At 36.6% G+C, this 18214-nt stretch overlaps 3 protein-coding genes and 1 pseudogene across 6 annotated transcripts; 2 read left to right on the top strand and 2 right to left on the bottom strand.

Annotated features, from left to right (window-relative positions):
- Window positions 1-529: 529 nt before the first annotated feature.
- LOC120183267 (protein GLE1-like) lies at window positions 530-5994 on the top strand. Of its 2 annotated transcripts, none has more exons than XM_039187995.1 (15): window positions 530-634; window positions 721-891; window positions 991-1155; window positions 1302-1428; window positions 1584-1732; window positions 1918-2089; window positions 2742-2964; window positions 3309-3418; window positions 3810-3880; window positions 4037-4118; window positions 4487-4561; window positions 4679-4762; window positions 5092-5223; window positions 5361-5477; window positions 5609-5994. In XM_039187995.1, coding segments are annotated over exons 1-15 (1953 nt in total). In that variant the 5' UTR covers window positions 530-632; the 3' UTR covers window positions 5882-5994. The 2 variants fall into 2 exon arrangements, with proteins under 2 accessions (XP_039043926.1, XP_039043925.1); XM_039187994.1 differs by having other exon boundaries at window positions 1918-2090; window positions 2737-2964.
- A 348-nt stretch (window positions 5995-6342) lies between these two features.
- LOC120183255 lies at window positions 6343-7779 on the top strand (annotated as a pseudogene).
- Window positions 7780-11211: 3432 nt separating this feature from the next.
- Window positions 11212-11969, bottom strand: LOC120183252. The gene is made up of 2 exons (XM_039187988.1): window positions 11535-11969; window positions 11212-11475 (listed from the first exon to the last, which is right to left on the bottom strand). Exons 1-2 carry the CDS (start codon window positions 11826-11828, stop codon window positions 11347-11349), a joined length of 423 nt encoding a protein of 140 aa, XP_039043919.1. The 5' UTR covers window positions 11829-11969; the 3' UTR covers window positions 11212-11346.
- A 1549-nt stretch (window positions 11970-13518) lies between these two features.
- LOC120183242 (pentatricopeptide repeat-containing protein At1g13040, mitochondrial-like) lies at window positions 13519-16599 on the bottom strand. 3 transcript variants are annotated; one of them, XR_005521932.1, is made up of 4 exons: window positions 14948-16599; window positions 14197-14319; window positions 13830-13891; window positions 13519-13535 (listed from the first exon to the last, which is right to left on the bottom strand). XR_005521932.1 is itself a non-coding variant. In XM_039187974.1 (2 exons), the coding sequence occupies exon 1, from the start codon at window positions 16501-16503 to the stop codon at window positions 14953-14955; it is 1551 nt and encodes a 516-aa protein (XP_039043905.1). In that variant the 5' UTR covers window positions 16504-16599; the 3' UTR covers window positions 13830-13891; window positions 14948-14952. The 3 variants fall into 3 exon arrangements, 2 of the variants coding, with proteins under 2 accessions (XP_039043905.1, XP_039043904.1); XM_039187974.1 differs by lacking the exons at window positions 13519-13535; window positions 14197-14319; XM_039187973.1 differs by lacking the exons at window positions 13519-13535; window positions 13830-13891; window positions 14197-14319 and adding an exon at window positions 14621-14649.
- Window positions 16600-18214: the final 1615 nt, after the last annotated feature.

Genomic DNA, 18214 nt, shown 5'->3' with positions numbered 1-18214 from the left:
ATCTTTTGACATTAAAACTAGTCCATGGCACAACGGCCCCCAAATGTTAATACACGTAACAGGGTTTTTTGGTCCATTAGGGCACTCGATTTTTATTTTGGGATTTATATCATTTTTTACGTTGTTCATGAAACTTGTAACATCGAGGTGATGAGTTACAGTAAAAAAATATTTTTATTTAAACTCATCACCTCAAAGTGACGAATTCTAATAAAATATATTTTTATTAAAATTTATCATATCAAGATAAAAAATTTGAATAAAAATATTTTTTATTAAAATTCATCACCTTGACGAGTTTAAGGTACAATAAAAATTACGTTCATCTTAAAATTAAAATAAAAGTGCCTTTGCCCTGCCCTATTTTTCACATTTTTTCCGGGCTGCCATATTGGGCCAAAAAACCCCACGTAACAGAAGTTAAAAATATAACCTTTGAAGTTGATCAACGGATCATCTGGATCCGATCCATATATCTAGAGACTGATTGTAGAAAAATAGAAACGTCTAGAAAAGTTTGGCGCGTGGAATTTTGAATTCGGAGAAAAACAATTTTGGGATTTTAGGGTTTTACTCTTATTTTTCGTTTCCCAATTGAACCATTAGGGTTTTAATACATCCCCAAAATCAGAATGTAACTTTCCTTTTCTTCTCATTTTATTGAAATCAGTTATTTTTGTTTGTTAATTTGACTTATAAAATGCATGATATTGTTTGTAGGGATGTAGTTAAATTGCAAATTCGGTGTCCTCAATCATTTAATGGAGTCGGTCTTGAACCCGACCCGGATTGGAGTTTCAGTACTCTGTTATCGGAGCTTGATGCCTTGGAAAAGAAGCTCAATATCTCTTCTTCTACCGTTCCTTTGCCTTTAACAAAAGTCAAATCAAGGTTTTTTTTTTTTTTTTTACATTTCCGTCTTTGTATTCTATGTTATTGTATCAGTTGAATTAAACAATTTGTTTTTCTTTCTTTCAATGGATGGAATAGAGAATTTTATGGAGAAAAAGGTACCAAGAGAAGCTCAAATGCTTTTGTAATGAGAGTATCTGATGAGGAGTTTGAGGATAGTGAAAGTGACGATGAGGAGGTTTATGATCATGATCGAGGATTAGTGAAAGCTTCTCGATTTCAGTGCGATGAAGTTTATTTAAGGTATGGATTAGGTATAACCCATTTGTTTTTATTTGTTAAATATGAAGACTTTTTATTTTTGTTGAAGAAATGAAGACTTTATCTTAGTTTGTTGATCAAGGAGATAAGTTTTCATTTTTTTTCCTGTAAAATTGTTTAACTTTCAGTAGTAGCGAGGATGAAACTGATGATCAGCAGCCTTGTCTTGATGTCCGACCCTACTTGATGAATGAGGTGGGGTTGATGGAGAGTGCCTTATATGAGTTAACCAATGCGCATCAACTTGGAGTTAAGGTTTGTCAAATTAACTCATCTTGAAGAGAGCTTAAGTTTTGTGCTTTTTGTATTGTGTTCGTTTGAACTTTATCTTTTTCTTTCATGTGTATCTCATTGTTTTCTGTAGTTCATTTATGGATTATGATATGAATTTGGAATTGACTTTACTACAGGAGGAAATTAGAAATGCAATCTCTGCATTAGAGACAGATTTGACGAATGAGAGTGAGAAGTCTTCCTCTGCACATACTAAAGTTGAGAAATATAGAGATGCAAGGCGGGAAGTGGAGAGGAAATTTGATATTCAGTATCAGCGCAGAATGTAAGTAGGCATTTCTCTTGTTATTTACTCAGATATTCATTACGGAATTACAATTTCAGAACTGGGTCTTGTTGCCACCCCCTTTCTTTTTTCCATTTTTTTATTGAGGCTGCATGAATATAATGCTCTATTATAGACATGCTGTTTTGGAAACCATTTCTTAACATTTCATGAAATTACTACAGTGCAGAAGGACTTGATAATCACTTGACTGATGTCCAGCGGGATCATGAATTCAAATCTCAAATCGAGGAAAGGAGAATACGAAGTGATGCAGCACATGAAGAGGCCAAGAGAAGGGAAAAGGCTCTTCAGGAAGAAAGACTACGACAAGAAAAGGCCAAAGCAGAGGCAGAGGTTTGTTTGCACAACCCCTAGTATGTAGTTATTAGACCTCTAGCATTTATGGTCTTGAACCTTATGGTATAGGGGCGTTACTTAGTGCAAACTTCAATTTTTGAACTGACTGGATGTTTGTAGGATGTGGAATCTCTCATTTGCAAGGTTATCATGCATATAACTGAATTTTGAAGAAAACTTGTCTGATTGACCTTTAAAAGGAATTGGCTATTATAGAGTTCAAAGAATAAATGAAAATAAAAATAAAAAATGACAAATGACATGGTTCAATTCATTCATTCATTGACGTACATCCATGTATGATAAATGGTCTTGTTATTTTGTATCCTGTCGTAATATTGTAAAGAACAATTTGATGGCATAAGTACATAAGAAAATAGCAATATGATAAATGGTCTTGTTATTTTTGTATTTTTTTATCTTTGTAGTTTTTGATGGTGTTCTTACGCTTTTCTGATAGTAGATATCTGCTTCCATTTGTGAGCCCTTTTTGTAGCAGAAATATTATTTATTTGCAGAAGCATTTATTTGTCTAGAAACAGATATATTTTCATTACTTTAATCCTTTTAGAAACTATTTCCATTTTATAGGGTTTCTTATTTCAAGGATATTTCCTTTATGATTAAGAAATTTATATATTAAGTGCAGGCCAAACTTAAAGCTGAGGAAGCCAATAGAATTGCTTTGGAAGCTGAGAGGATAGCAGCAAAAGAAGCTGCAGAAAAGGAAGCAGCTAAAGCCTCCAAAGCTACTACTTCTGAAGTGCCACAAATGGAAGCTTTAGGAGGTCGAAATGCTACTAGTTCAGGAGCTTTAATTGCTCAGCCCAAGGGATCTGAGAATGATAAAACAAATAAATCACAATCAGCAGGTATATTTGTTTTTTTTTCAGTCTAAAGCTGTGCATATTTGCTAATGAGCATACTTACAGAACCCTGAACTTAAACACACAGAAACATACAAGACCTCTGTTCTTGTAATTTCATCGCTATCCATGTTTCTAATGAGTGGTTGCTTGTTTCTAGACATATTCTTTATGCTGTCCATATTTTGTTCGAGTTTTTGCACTTCATAGATTTCATCACCGGCATGCCCTTTGTAAATGCAGATGTATGTGTGTTTCTTTGTTATGGAAAACGAGATTTTTGTTCCAGGCAGTCCTTTAATGTGTCTCTCATGTCTATAATTTATCTGAGCCAACTGTCAATGTGGCAGGTAATATGCTCAGGGCTGCAGAGAGCGCTTTAAACCTAGAGAGGGAAAGGATGCAAAAATTAAAAGAGTTAAAAGAAATAAACCAATCACTGAGATCAAGTTTAAATCAGGTATTTCTTCCATCCATGTTTGATTTGCAGCTTTGGGTTCTGTTACCTTGTAAGTTTATAAATATTCTGTAAACTCCTACTTTCCTTCATTTTCTGGTATTGAACTGCAAACTACTTACATTTAGGATATTGTTGAAATTATAATTTTGGAAGGTAAATTATTGTTTTAGTACTTGTCAAAAAAGTACGAAGTAAGTTACTAGGAAAAAAACAGGGTCATTATGTAGATATGTGGGCCATGTATTTGTATTATACCATTGGAAAGTGCTTTAGACTTGTTATCATATTTTCTCTATCCGTATTAATGTATCTGGCACTGAATTTATTCAGTGTCTCAATTTGTTTGTATGCATTGATCGATTGGTTAACCTTTTTTTTCTTCTGTTTTTAGGATTTTGGGAGCACCGAAAGGCATATTGGTAGGTTGATAAGACAAATAAGGGGTACTAAAGATAATGTTAGGTAAGTTGGTTGTGTTAAATTTTGTGGTAGTTACTCTGTCAAGTTTGTTATATTTTTCTGCATTGTGACTTATGTTTGTTTCAAGTAGAGTTTTAGAATCCGCAGTTCCATAATGCTGTTAGATTGATAACTCTATATGTAAACAATATTTTGCAGCACAAAAGCCAGTGAGCTTGTAAAGATTTTCAACAATCCTGGTTGCCCTCAAACCATAAGCATTGCGTCTTTTGCCAAGAAGGTAATGACAATTTCTCAGCACTAAATGACACGTCATTCTCAAGTAAATGTACAAAACGTCTTAACCATTAAAAATGCGAAGTTCGAATCTGGTTCTACTTAGAAAGCTTATATAATCCTTTTCAATGAAACCAAATACACACAACTTGAGAAAGTGGCCTATTCTCTAATGAAATAACCAAGTAATGTAGCCGTGACCATGTGTGGAATTAATTCAGTCTTGAATCTCAAATCTAAATATTATCTGTTAGTGGATCAACAATTGTAGTTCTTTAATGTTTTGACCGCAACAAATAATTATTCTGCTTCCAGATTGTATTTTGAAAATCCTTATGGTTATGGACATGCCTTTCTGTGTTGACACTTTAGGTTGTTTCTCACTGTGAAAGCCCTGATAATTCTCCCTTTGCCTGTGGGTATGTCATTGTCCTCGTAACATCACAGGTATATCTTTTACAGTTCCTTTCTTTTTGGGTTTGGCTTGGGAGGGGTTGGGGCTTCCCACCGATCTTAAATTCGGAAATTTTGATTTTAAAATAAAAATAATCTTTGTTTTCCCAGTTCCCACAAGCAGCGGATGCAGTTGTTGCTGAGCTACAAAGAGCTTGCATTTACACTGTCCCAAAGCATATATCATACTCCAAGGTAACTCTTCAACATTTGTAGGGCATATTTTTTTATCCTTTTGCTTGCCGATGTGCCATACACTAGCTCTGCTTTTTTGACATGTGTAATCATCCAAATTACTCGCTTTCACACTGTTAAGAATTTACACACCTTTGACCTTTACATGTTAATTTTTGGCTGAAATATCTGGTTCGGTCTGTTTAGTTTTAAGCCTTGTTTACCTAGTTGATCTTCTGGAAAGGTTAAACATGAATAATTTGATTTGTGTCTGGTGTGCGTCCCCACTATTCTTTTTGCTGCCGCTCCTAATGTTATATGTAATTCTTAGTTGTTATTTGCTATTTCAGTCAGCATTTGAATCCAAAGAAGCTTATTGGAAGGCTCTTGGATTCCGAGAGGACGATGGCAAGATTGAAAGTAAAAAGGACTATCTGAAACGGCTGGAATCCTACATGAAGCTGTATGGGGCACTGGTTCAGGTATGTTAATGGTCATATCCAAAAGAAAGTTTCGTTTCACTCCTTATAAAGCACATGGATTCTTTTGTTCTCTATGGTTGTAGCATCGTGACTCACTAAAAACGAACCTGCTAACTGGGATTTTTCATTAATGGCAGACCGAGGGTCGCCAAAATGTTCATGGCCTAAAGGAAGGTTGGGCATGGCTTGCTAGATTCCTAAATGCACTCCCTGCCAATATTTATACTGCTGTGGCTTTGAACGCATTCCTACAAGTTAGTTGGATTTCTCTCGGTTTACTTTTTGCATCATACCGGAAACTTAGTACTAATAAAACTAATACAGAGCTAACGTGCTCACTGAGAAATTTCTTTCGGATTAACGGTAGATATATTTGTTTTTACAGGTGACAGGTTTTGCTCTCTACAGAAAATACAAATCACAGTTCGTGAAATTGCTGAACATCGTCTTGGAGAACTTTCTAAGTGCCTTGAGATCACAAGAAGATCCGGAGCTGAGGCCGATTATGGCCGAAATTCAATCCTATTTGGAAGACAAGAAATTCCTTGAAGAACCAGAGGGAAGGACTTTGCAGGGTTCTTTGCTATCGAGTGTAATGGTGCCGGACTCGGATTACCAGGCCCCGTCGTATTATCAACAGGGTAGGAACTACTTCTGAACGAATCGAGCTGAGAAATCATTTGTAAAGAGTTTTCCAAAAGCACATACGAGTACAAAGCTACTCTATTGATGCCCAAATGTTCTGGGGAAGAAAAGGGTTAAGATTCTTATGCTCATACTGTATTTGAATGTTTTTATGTACTATAATTTATTATATTTAAAATAAAAATTGATACGTCAGACATTCATATCAAATAAATTTTGAAAGTTTTTCAACGAGTTTGAACTGAAAGAAATCATCAAACGACTACAGAAATGATAACTGTAAATATTAGTTTTTTTAGAGTTCTTTAACGTGTCATGACAATTGTCGTTAATGATATAATGATTAAAATGAAAGTTTTTATTACAATGATGAATCTAATGAAAAAGTTTCAATTTGGGTGACCAAAGTGAAAGCATTCTAAAATTCCATCGACTATTAGTGTAATTTACATTCCAACGTGTCTACAACAAGTCCATAATCATAGGGCTCTACAACAAGTCGAAAGAAAAAATCGATCCAGTGATCAACCGAGACACCATGAGTTATCTAAAACTGCTGGAGGAACTTGTGAACTTCTTGCAGCCAAGGAGATATCTTATTGTGATCGATGATGTTTGGAGCACCAATTTGTGGCAAGATATCAGCATAGCACTTCGTGCCAATACGAAGGGAAGTCGAATCTTGCTCACTATGCTGAAGGAGGACGTTGCTTCCTTCGAATTTGGAGTTGTAAAGCATATCTTTCCCCTTAAACACTTGCCGTTTGATGATAGTATAGCCCTTTTTTGGAAGAAAGCTTTTGTTGGCAAAGGTGGACACTGCCCACCATATCTTGAACCTTCAGCAAGAAAGCTGGTTGCAAAATGTCAAGGCTTGCCATTAGCTATTGTGGCCTTGGGCGGTTCGATGGCTTCCAAGAACTCGATTGCTGAATGGAATGGAGTTTATAACAAGAAGTGGGGAGCTAAGTGAAAATGATACATATTTTGAAAGGCTCAAGTATATTTCATTTCTTAGCTACCATGATTTGTCTTACACACTTAACCAGTGTTTCCTATATTGTTGCATATTCCCGGAAGATTATGTGATAAGACGTAAAAGGCTCATCAGACTTTTGATGGCTGAAGGCTTTGTTGAACCGCTAAACGAAACACTTCCAGAAGTTGTTGCAGAGAGATACCTATCCGAATTGATTTACAGAGGCTTACTTCAAGTTGTATTCAGAAATGAATCAGGGAGACCCAAAGCATTTAAGATGCATGACATTTTGCTGGAGTTCGCTATTTCCATATCAAAATCCATAAAGTTTGTTGCCAAATTTGATGGGAAAGAAGAAGTGGAAGACGATGGAACCCGTCGTTGGTCAATTGAAGCAAAGGAGAATGAGATGAAAGTTGCAAGTGACACTGCACTATCTCGGGTTCGTTCATTATTTGTTTTTACTGTCAACGAAACCTCTAAATCCTCCTTCAATAGACTGCCATCTGGTTTTAAATTGATGAGAGTGTTGGATTTGGAAGACACTCCAATCAAGGAACTCCCAGATGAATTGGTGGATTTATTCAATCTGAGATATCTTAACCTAACAAGAGAAAGAGCTTCCGAAATCCATGGGCAAGCTTTACAATTTACAGTATCTAATGATGAAGGAGACTCAAATCAAAGTGCTTCCTGCAGGAATTGTGAAGCTGAAGAATCTTCGACTTATTATTGCTTATGGCTCCAACTACAATGTAAACCCATTGGCATTTGACTATTGGTTTGGCATAGTAGTTCCATCTAACATTTGTTTGCTAAGCAGCTTACATGTTTTGACCTTGGTGGAAGCAAGAGGTGATTTCATCAATCAGCTCAGCAAAATGGTACAATTGAGAATGGTTAGCGTTGCCAATGTTAGGGAAAGTGACTAGAAAAGTTTGTGCTTTGCCATTTAAAAGATGATACACCTTCGAGACTTGAAGATTATATCATGTAATGAAGATGAGCAAGTGAAGATGGATGCACTTGAGTCAGCTCTGCCTGACCTTCAGAAACTTGCACTAACTGGGAGATTGGAGAAGATGCCGTACTGGTTTAACTCACTCGATAACCTCACAACTTTGAATTTATATTGGTCTAGAGACCGGGATGATTTTCTCCCTCACATCCAAGCTTTGCCTAATCTTGGAAATCTCGGACTACCAAATGCATACGAGGGAGAGCGATTAGACTTCCTTGAAGGATTTCAAAAGCCTAAGGTTTTAAGAATTGGAAAATGCCCCAGATTGAAAGAAATTGTGATCGAAAAAGGAATGATGCCTGGTCTTCAGGGGTTGTTGATGGTCGAATGCCAGGAGTTCACGACATTGCCGGATGGTTGGGAAAGTCTACCTGACCTAAACCAAGTTCATTTGTATGGGGTCTCACCTGAGCTTATTCAGAACATATGCAGATCAAAAGGGATGGATCAGCGAAAAATTATATCCATCCAATTAGGTAGACAAGAAGACACTGAAGCCGAATTCAAAATAACGGGATGGTTTGAAGAATCCTTCGAGACGTAAGTAGCACTACATTCAATATTCATTCATTCGGTTTACTCTACCTAACTGCCTGAAAATGTTTTCCTTTTCTATTTCAGGTTGGTGCAAGCAATCCATGATTGATGATTCCAGAGCCTTTGTTCATTTGTTGTTGCAGAATAAAGCCCAGGGCTTATGTCTTATGTTTTGAAGAATGTTTTGTGTTTTGCTGTAAAATTGTCATCTTTCTCTATATGTTGCTGTTGTTTTCTTGGTTTTGATAATATTATTTGCTTTTTATACATGAGGCTATGATCATAGCCTCAAGTCTTGCTGCTATTTTTGTGTGTTTTCAGCAAGAAGCTTTGATTTGTCTCTAAGCTCCTCCTGCATTGTGAGGCTGAAAAATCTTCAACACCTTATTGCTTATGGTTACACTGCATCCGGCGGTGCGATTGGCCCGGTAGTTCCATCCGACATTTGTTTGCTAAGCAACTTACATGTTTTGGCCCCGCAAGAGGTGATGAAGGTAGTTCCATCCAACACTTGTTTGCTAAGCAACTTACATGTTTTGACCTCGCAAGAGGCGATTTCATCATACAACTCAGCGAGATGGTACAATTGAGAAGGCATCACGTTACCAATGTGATGAAGGCAACTGAAAATGGATGCACTTGAATCAGCTCCCCTGATCTTGAGAAACTCGTGTTAGCTGGGAAATTGGAGAACGTACCGCACTGGTTTAACTCGCTCGAAAGCCTCAGTCGATTGTCTCTAGGCGAGTCTAGATTGAGGGGATGATTTCCTCCCACACATCCAAGCATTGCCTAATCTCGGAGAACTCATACTACAAAATGTATATTCCGGAGATCATGATTGGGGAAGTCTACTTGATCTAGATTTTCCAATTTCATCCCCAAATTCATCTGAATATGTAATTCATTTCAACCATAGTTTAACCTAAATTTTTTTTCCAAACATTTAATAATATAACTTGGCCTAATGATTTATTAACAAGAGATGTGATTAGTATATACATATAATTTAGGATAAAATTGAAATATTCAAAAAAATTAGGGACCAATTTAGAATGAGAATCATAGTTTGGGGATGAAAATAATATGTTCAAAAGTTTGAGGACTAATTTATAATGATAATCATAGATTAAGGATGAGATTGAAATGCTTAAAAGTTTAGGGACCAATTTAAAATAGGGGTCATAGATTGGGGACTTATGGTGCAATTATCTCTAGAACTAAATATTATATAAAATAACAAGGTATTCAAATAACAATTTTTAAAATTTTAATAAGGGACACTTCAATTGATTTTTTTAAAAAATAGCTTTTTTAAAGAAGATAAAATCTATAATTAATTTTAATGTATTTTTAGGAGGTATAATTAAATTTCAATGATGATATATTATTATAAATATGTTTACAATATAGTTTGAGAGGTTGGTTCCTTGCAACGAATATGGTGACGAGGGTGTCTGGCATTTAGGGATGGGTATGGGTCGGGTTTTTGGTCCACCCGACTTGATCCGAGAACAAAGAATCTTTCACCCGAAACCTAACCCGACTCGACCCAACCCGAAATAATAATAAAAATATTATATTATTCAATAAAAATAATGACTTAATTGAAAAATAATATATATAAAGGGATATTATTGTAATTATTTCTAAATATATAAAGTAAAATTATATATATTTTTTGGGTCGGATCGGTTATTTTTTATCCTAAACTTGAATCCGACCCGACCGATCGGGTCGGAACCCGTCGACTTCGAGCCCCATGCCCATCCCTAGTGGCATTATTCACCTCCGATGGTTCCTACACGCAGTCTTGTTAACGGTGATGATGAGCTAGGATGTCGGTCTCGATACTGGTTGTAACCAAGTCGTGGCGACAAACATCTGATGAATAACTACGTTGCCGGGCATTGTTTTGTCAGGATCTTCGATTACAATGTAGGGATGATACAAGGAAGTTAGCCAAAAGAGGATCAACCAGCTTCATGGAAACTTTACGTAAAGGCAGAGAATCAAGCATAAACTGGCTGAGGGAGGCATTGATTCTTGCTACTTGGAGTTCTCCCTAGATATACTATTTTCCAAGCCATAAAATTTATTTTGGGGCATGGCAACTAGACCCATCCACTGACTGAGTCACGACCACTTGAAGTCTCGGGTTCGAATCTATTAAATTTAATTCAAACTACTCATATAGATAAAAATTGTTATCAACTTCGGTACCGGAGCATTTTCGAAGACCTATCGCGAATGGCCTCCGGCAAGAACTTTGGTCGCCCAGGCCTCTTTAACACCAAAATGACATCAAAAGGTTTCTTGTTTCAAGAAATGCAAAATTATTTTAAGATTACATTATCATGAGTTTTGAACCAAAAGAAGAGTGTGATAAAACAAATAATTACATATGGATTCTTCATCAGTGTTTGGTTCTGTATTTTTTCTCTCTTAAGACCCTGTTGGAGGGCTTGAAGCTATGATGCCACAATAACCATGCAACCAATACGGCTTTTTAAATAAACATCCAAGTTTCGATCGAGCTCGGAACACCCCTTTGACTGTAAAGATCACTTGATTGTTCGCAATCTGGTTCCGAAACAGAATTGTTTCTTCCCTTGAAAGCTTAACCTGACTGGTTATCGTTTGAATATTTGCAAACTTGGTCTCACCTTTTGCAGCCGAGAAAGGTTCTATGTATTGAGTAGAAATCAGGGAATTCTCGAAGTAAAGACCAAGATACATGTGTCTGAAATCGATGTTAACCTTCTCGTTTGGATTTGTGAAGTTAGCCAGTAGACTACATCGGCATTGAGCAGGTAACCCAAGTCGAGAGAGGCTGCATTCAAGGTGACGCCATAGAGATCAAACAATGGACTATGTGGTCGATAGACGAGATAGACTATGAGAACGATTAGGCCTCCCAGTATCATGATCAGCAAAAGAATTACACAGATAATTGCCGCAGGCCATGCCATAGGGCTGGTTTGATGGTCCCTTGGGAGAAAAGGACTAGAGTGAGGATGATGATCTTGGGGATGCCTGCCGTGGCGCTGGTCACCTTCGGTGATTTCACGCTACGGTCTTATTAGTCTTGAAGCTGGGGTTGCAGCATTTCTTCTTTTGGGATCGGACCTTGAATCGATGAGGGTTGTGGTCATAATTGGGGGTGTCGATCCTCATTTTGTACTGGAGGCGGCACCCCAACATGTAATGGTGGTGATGTTGGCTTCCATGATGTGGCTCTGGCAGAGATGAACCGAGTGGATGAGGATGTTGGTCTTGATCTTCAGGACCCCTTAGCGGGGCACAGCGGTTGTGACAGCGTCGTGGCAGCAAGGAAGCAGGTAGATAATGGCGTTGCTCGGGTGTTGTACCATCAGGATCTTCAATAAAATGTGGGTTGGTTTCAACATGTCGATGAGTCATTCTGGTAATATGAATATATGACTAGAAATGAAGTAAAACAAAGCGATGAAGCAGGGTAATTAGTGGAAAACGATAAACTCCATGGGAACTTCATGTAAAGGCAAAGAATCAGACAAAAACTGAGGCAAGTAATCTTTGATGATTCCTTCTCTAGATGCCACGTAAAGGGAGGCTTTGATTCTTGCCACTTGGAACTTTGCCTGGATATACTGTTTGCAAAGCCATGACATTAGTTTTTGGGCATTGCAACAAGTCCTGTCCAAAGGTCAAGACCCATTTTGACCAGGCTTGGCCCATACGTCCGGATTTATTATTCATTTAAATATTAAAAATGTTTTTATAATTATATTCAAAGAAAATTTAAATAGTAATTTGGGCTGGCTGGAATTACTAAATGCTTCATCCAAGGTATGGCCGAGACAGGCCGTATAGGTAGCTCAGCCTCGGACAGATCTGATGCAACATTTTGTGTGCGTACATGTGCATGACTACATGATATGAGATGAAATGTAGCATTCTTTTCAGAAAAGGGTAATGATTAGATAAAAGAACTTACCATAAACGTGAAGCCTCCCTGCTTTTCCATTGCCCAAAGCAAAACTACAAATGGTCAATGTAGATTTGACAATGAGACAGATTCCAGCTGAAGAAAGAGGAGATGAAAAAACCAGGCAGGTTTTTTTTTTTTTATAAGAGTTGGAGGTCTCGTTAAAAACCCTTCATGCTTTTTAGAATACAGTCAAAGTATCCGAAAAGTAGCGGAAGGAGGAAAAGAGTATCTCGGATTTTATTACCACATGAAATCAATACAAGGATATCAAGTACAACATCATCAATCAAACTCTCCTAAACAAGAAGAATCCCTCCCTCAATCAATGGTCGGATAAGACCTCCCAATGATACACAACCCCCTGGAGAACAGACTTTTCTACCCTATCCCTTGTTTTGCTAATTCGTCTGCTTTCACATTTACACTCCTCCTAACACAACGAAGTACAAAAGCCCTTTCCTTGATGATAGATACAATGCCTTTTACCATCTCAGAGAAAGGAGGACATAAAAGAGGGTCTTTTATCCATTCTACTGCTATCTTACTGTCGCTCTCCACAATCATCCTGTTCTTCTTGCTAACATCCATATCCAAGAACATAGAGATGCCTTGTTTAATAGCTAATAACTCTGCCAGGATAGGAGGTCCTTGCCCAACAGCCTTTGAGAACGAAGCTAGGCAGAGCCCACTCTGATTTCGGAACAATCCACCAATGTCACCTCCTCTGCAAGAGTTCTTCGTAGCTCCGTCCATGTTTACCTTGATAAAACCAGGAGGTGGTGGCGACCATCTCTCAATCAACGTAGTTTGGCTAGCTGCTACTGACGTGTTGTCAGCCAGAGATGGGTTGCTGACCAGGCTGTCAAAAGGGATGGTTGGCGAAGGATGGCATTCCTTAAACCATGACACTAGTCGAAACTTTGTTAAGAATAATAACATCACAGCATCAATAGAGCGGTTCCGAAAGATTGTCTCATTCCTGGCTTTCCATATGGACCAAAACACAGCAAACGGAATGAACTTCCATATCACACTTGACTTGGCATTTGCTTCATTGTGCCAAGAAATTAGAAAATAAGAGATATTGCCTGGGAACACTATTGTAATTTCCCAATACCTTATGAACCGATTCCATACGTCCCTTGCCACCTTGCAACCTAAAAAGAGATGAAAAATTATCTCTGTTTCTTCCTTTACATAATGGGCATAAGGAATCCACTACTGCTCTGACAACTAGGCAGGGTTAGGTATATGCACGACATAAACATGATGTTTCTTAAAGTTTTTCCGTATATTTAAAAAGTCCCTAGAGTCGGATTCACGTACCCATGTCCAAATATGTTGGACAAAGGTATTTCAAAAGAAATTAAGAGTCGGATTACCCTATTGTCATTTGAATATCTGAATCATGAGGAGAAAGCATTTACTGGTTTCAGAGAGATGTAACATACAATATTAGGCTCACAGCTTCTGAAAGCACCCAGTCCAATTTCAAGCAATGGTAGAGTTTCCCCTGCAAAACACAAGCACAGAGAAGGATATTGAATGGTGAAATAAACATATAGATGAGAGTATGAACAGAGAAATCTGTACGATGGGATAGTTGTCACTTTTATTGATGATATAACCATGTTCTCATACTAGAAACTTGTTGATGATCTTCAAATGTAGGGACCTTCCCCCAATTGTATGGGCAACATACCATTTTTTCCTAGCAGCATTCTTAATTGTAAAAATGACTAAGTAGAATTTTCTTCTGCTAGTATATTAGTATACAGTTTGTCTATAAATATATTCAAGAAAGTGAATGGCTCAAACCTGAGATTTATTTTCTAAGCGGCAGCAGGAAGGGAAAACAGTGGCAAGAAGAGGATCATAAGAAGAGCTTAAACCCAACAATCCGTCCATATGGCTACTCAACGCCAATACCAAATCATTCACCTGAAAATGTGAAAAAAAAGACAATTTTGTTGCTAGAACTGAAGCAAGAGTCAACCAAACACTCATGCTCTGACAACCAGGGACATATAATTATTTCTAGAGAAGCAATAACCACCATTAAGCTGCTCTTAAATAAATCAGTTAACTAAACTTTCAAGCAAATGTGCAAGCACGAGATTAAATTTTTTTTTTGATAGAAAGCACGAGATTAAATTGACACACTTTACCATGCAATTGGAAATGATGTTGCAACCCAGCGACTTAATAATAAAATACCACATGATAATTCCATTGTAACAGTAGTGATCTAGATGTCAATTGGTATTCTACCTGCAATGCAAAATCTCAAGTTTTCTGGCTACTTTATATTAAGTCGTTTTAGAGTGTCCAGTATCTAATTCTTAAGTTTACAAAAGTGGTACAAAAAAAGGCTATGGTAGAATTGGAAACAGCTTCCAGCAGGATATCAAGAAATATGGAATTGCATTGCACTAGTAGTGTCAAAAAAAATCATTAATACCATGTGCTGCTCTCAAAGAAAATCAAAGTATTTCCATAACAATTGAAGAAGAAACCACCCAAAAGAAACATGGATGTAAGTAATGGAATTTGAAATGCAAAATATTACCAAGTTCATGCAGAGTCTGTTGAATGGATAGCATGGATCAGTGTCTCAGAGACAGATCCATCAAGAGTAAAACCCTTCTCCATCATTTGATCCCATACTTTGCAAGCCATAGAGAGATTCTTTTCCCTTATGAGCCCTCCAATTATCAATTTGTATGTCGTTTCATCTGGAGGGAATCCTTTAGTTTGCATTTCCTCATATAGACGTAAAGCTTCAGTTACTCTGTTAGACTTGCAAAACCCATTTATGAGGGCATTGTATGAAATCACATCAGGGTTAACTCCCTGCATTATCATGTCATCAAAAATACCACAAGCCCTTTCAACTTTTCCACTTTTGCATAGGTGGTCAATAATTGTAGTATAAAAAATACGATCGGGCAACAGACGCATCCTTGACATGTAATCAATAAGTTCTTGAGCTGCACCAAAACTACCTTCATTAAGAAAAGCCTTTATAAGAGTCGTCAATGTCGCCACATCAGGTGCGATCCCCTTCCTACTCATTTCCTCAAAAAGCTTGTAAGCTTTTCTAGTATGACCACCCTTGCAAAATGCTTTGATAATGGTATTATAAGAAACAGCATCAGCCAACCCATTCGCCTCCATCTTGTTCACCATCAATAAGTATGCTTTATTCAGCCTATTAGCATTACAAAAACCCTTAATCATCTGGTTATAACTATACACATCAGGTCCTATCCCGCTCCTCTCCATTTTCCTCATCAACTTCTCCGCCTCCTCCAACATAAGCTCATTACAACAATAATTCAATAAAACATTATAGGTAACCAAATCCGGTTCACACCCATTATTCGTCATAAACAGCTTTATCGCCTGTGCCTTATCGATTCTCTTCATTCTACAGAACCCATTAATTAGAGCATTGTAGATCAATGAACTAAACTTGATATCTCCACCTTTAATCACCTCAATAACAAGCTCATACGCCATATCAACCTTTCCACCTTCACACAACGAAATGACAACCGCACAACATGCTTTATTATCCGGTTTAATGCCTTTTCCAACCATTTCCCTCCAAAAACGAATAGCATTATCGAGCTTCCCCGCTTTGCACATCCCTTCGATGATTATCGTATACGTTACAACATCCAGGTCTCTCCCTTTCTTTTCCATGCTATAAAAAACATCTAAAGCTAACTCTACCTTGTTCTCTCTACACAGAAGATTCAAATAGATGTTAAAAGCCCACATATCAGGAACGTAATTCAATCTATCCATGTCATCCAAAAGAAGCTGAATCAGATTCAAGTTCTTCACGGAGCACAAACCGGAGATAAAGCGAGAGTAAGTAAAGGGAGTTAAAGAGAAACCCTGAGGGAGCATTTGGAAGTAGTAGTGTTCGGCTAAGTCGAAACGGGAATGACGAATGAGGACGCCGATGAAGCGGTTATAGTCGATGCCGAAGACCCGGCAATCTGATCGAGTCATTTCGTCGAACAGGTTGATGGCTTGGTCGATGAGGCCGGTTTTCACGAGCCTCGAGATGTGGGCACGGTATATTAGGCGAGGCGTGCCCAGAACGTGATACATATCAGACTCAAATGCATATCAGATGAAGCTGAATGGGTTACAAACCGATCAGAATCGACATGAGAGGACCATTGGCTTTAATAAAAATATAAGAAACCAAAGAGTTCGGCTGGAGAGGAGTGTGTAAAGAGAGAAGCTGTTTTCAGGTGTAGGGGTAAATGGGCTTTGACGATTTTGGAGGCCCAATGAGTTGTTTGGGTAAATTATGCAGTTAGTACATAAACTATTAGTTTTATTCATTGTAGTATTTAAACTTTCAATTTTTCAAAATCATACCTAATGTTTAGTTTTCATTTCATTTTAATACTCTGTTCAAAATTTAACGTTTAATTAAAAAAAATTATGTAGATATGTAAGGTTTAACTTTGAAGTACCCGAAAATTATCATCGTTGAGACGAACAATATTTTAGACATCTCATATAAAGATTCATGTTCATGAATATATGACTTAAGTGATGCTTATTATTATTATTATTACTATTAATATGTGGTTAGTATAAGACAATATATGACTTAAGTGATGCTTATTATTATTACTACTATTCATGTTCATGGATGCTCACAACCTTGACATTCCTAGTGTTGAAACTCGAGATCTCAAGAAGTAACAACAATTCCTTTACCACCGAGGTCGCTTTGTTAATGCCTCAGGTGATGCTTGATTACTAGAAAATGGTCATCAACATACTACATTCTTTTAGTTGCATTTCTTTTCTAAATTTTTAAACTTTTTGTTTGGATTGTGATGTTTAAATTTTTAAGCTTTAATGTTTGTTTATGTATATTTTTTATTAATCTAAGGTGATTATAAGTGGTAGTATCTGTTCTAAAGACTCAATCATTTGACAATAAAAGCTCAAATACTCTGCAGTCGCTGATATTCAAATCTAATATCTTTAAGGATATTAACCATCCCTTTATTTACAAATATGGCTTGATCCATGTGTTTCTCAAATTTTTATGGATTCCTTGTGACCTTGCCCGGTTATTCAAGTAAGGTATATGATCTTTGTGGATAGATACATCGGTTACTTTTTACGTTGTATTTTTTAAGCAAAATCAAATGTTTAAATTTTGACGTTGAAAATAAAAAAAATAAGAATAAAAAGATTATCTTATAAGAGGTTATATAATATTTGATCTAAATTAATTAGTCAACGACTCAAGCTATCGAGCTCATTTGATTTCTTTTAGAGAGAAATTGTAAGTTTGTATTTCATTATCAGCCACTAATTATAATTAATTAACTTGATAGAATTAAACTAACTGAATTTTAAGATACTATCTTTTGTTGATTGAGTTAATTCGAGATTGGATGATTAGCAAAAATATGTATTATTAACTAAGTTTAATTTTAGTTTAAGTATGTTAAAGGCCAGTATAATTATAGAATTTAATTAGTTTTTATATTTTATTTTTATGAAATTGAACTTTTGTATTATTTTTAAGGAAAACTGTGTGTTTAGTACCTAAACTATCAGTTTTGATCCGTTTTAGTATCTAAACTTTCAAATATGTTAAAATCAAACATAACGTTTAGTTTTTTTTGTTTCATTTTCGAACCCTTGTTAAAAACTTAACATTAAGTTTTGAAAAAAAATAAAAGTTTAGGTACTAAAATGGACAAAAACTACTAAACGTGTTAAGTTTTCAACGACGGGTACTAAAATGAAATAAAAACTAAATTTTAGGTATGATTTTAAAAAAATA

The sequence above is a fragment of the Hibiscus syriacus genome, unplaced genomic scaffold (assembly GCF_006381635.1).
Source record: "Hibiscus syriacus cultivar Baekdansim isolate YM2019G1 unplaced genomic scaffold, ASM638163v2 tig00112742_pilon, whole genome shotgun sequence".
NCBI lineage: Eukaryota > Viridiplantae > Streptophyta > Magnoliopsida > Malvales > Malvaceae > Hibiscus > Hibiscus syriacus.
The sequence above is the reverse complement of the archived record's forward strand: the minus strand, read 5'-3'. Positions and strand labels throughout refer to the sequence as shown.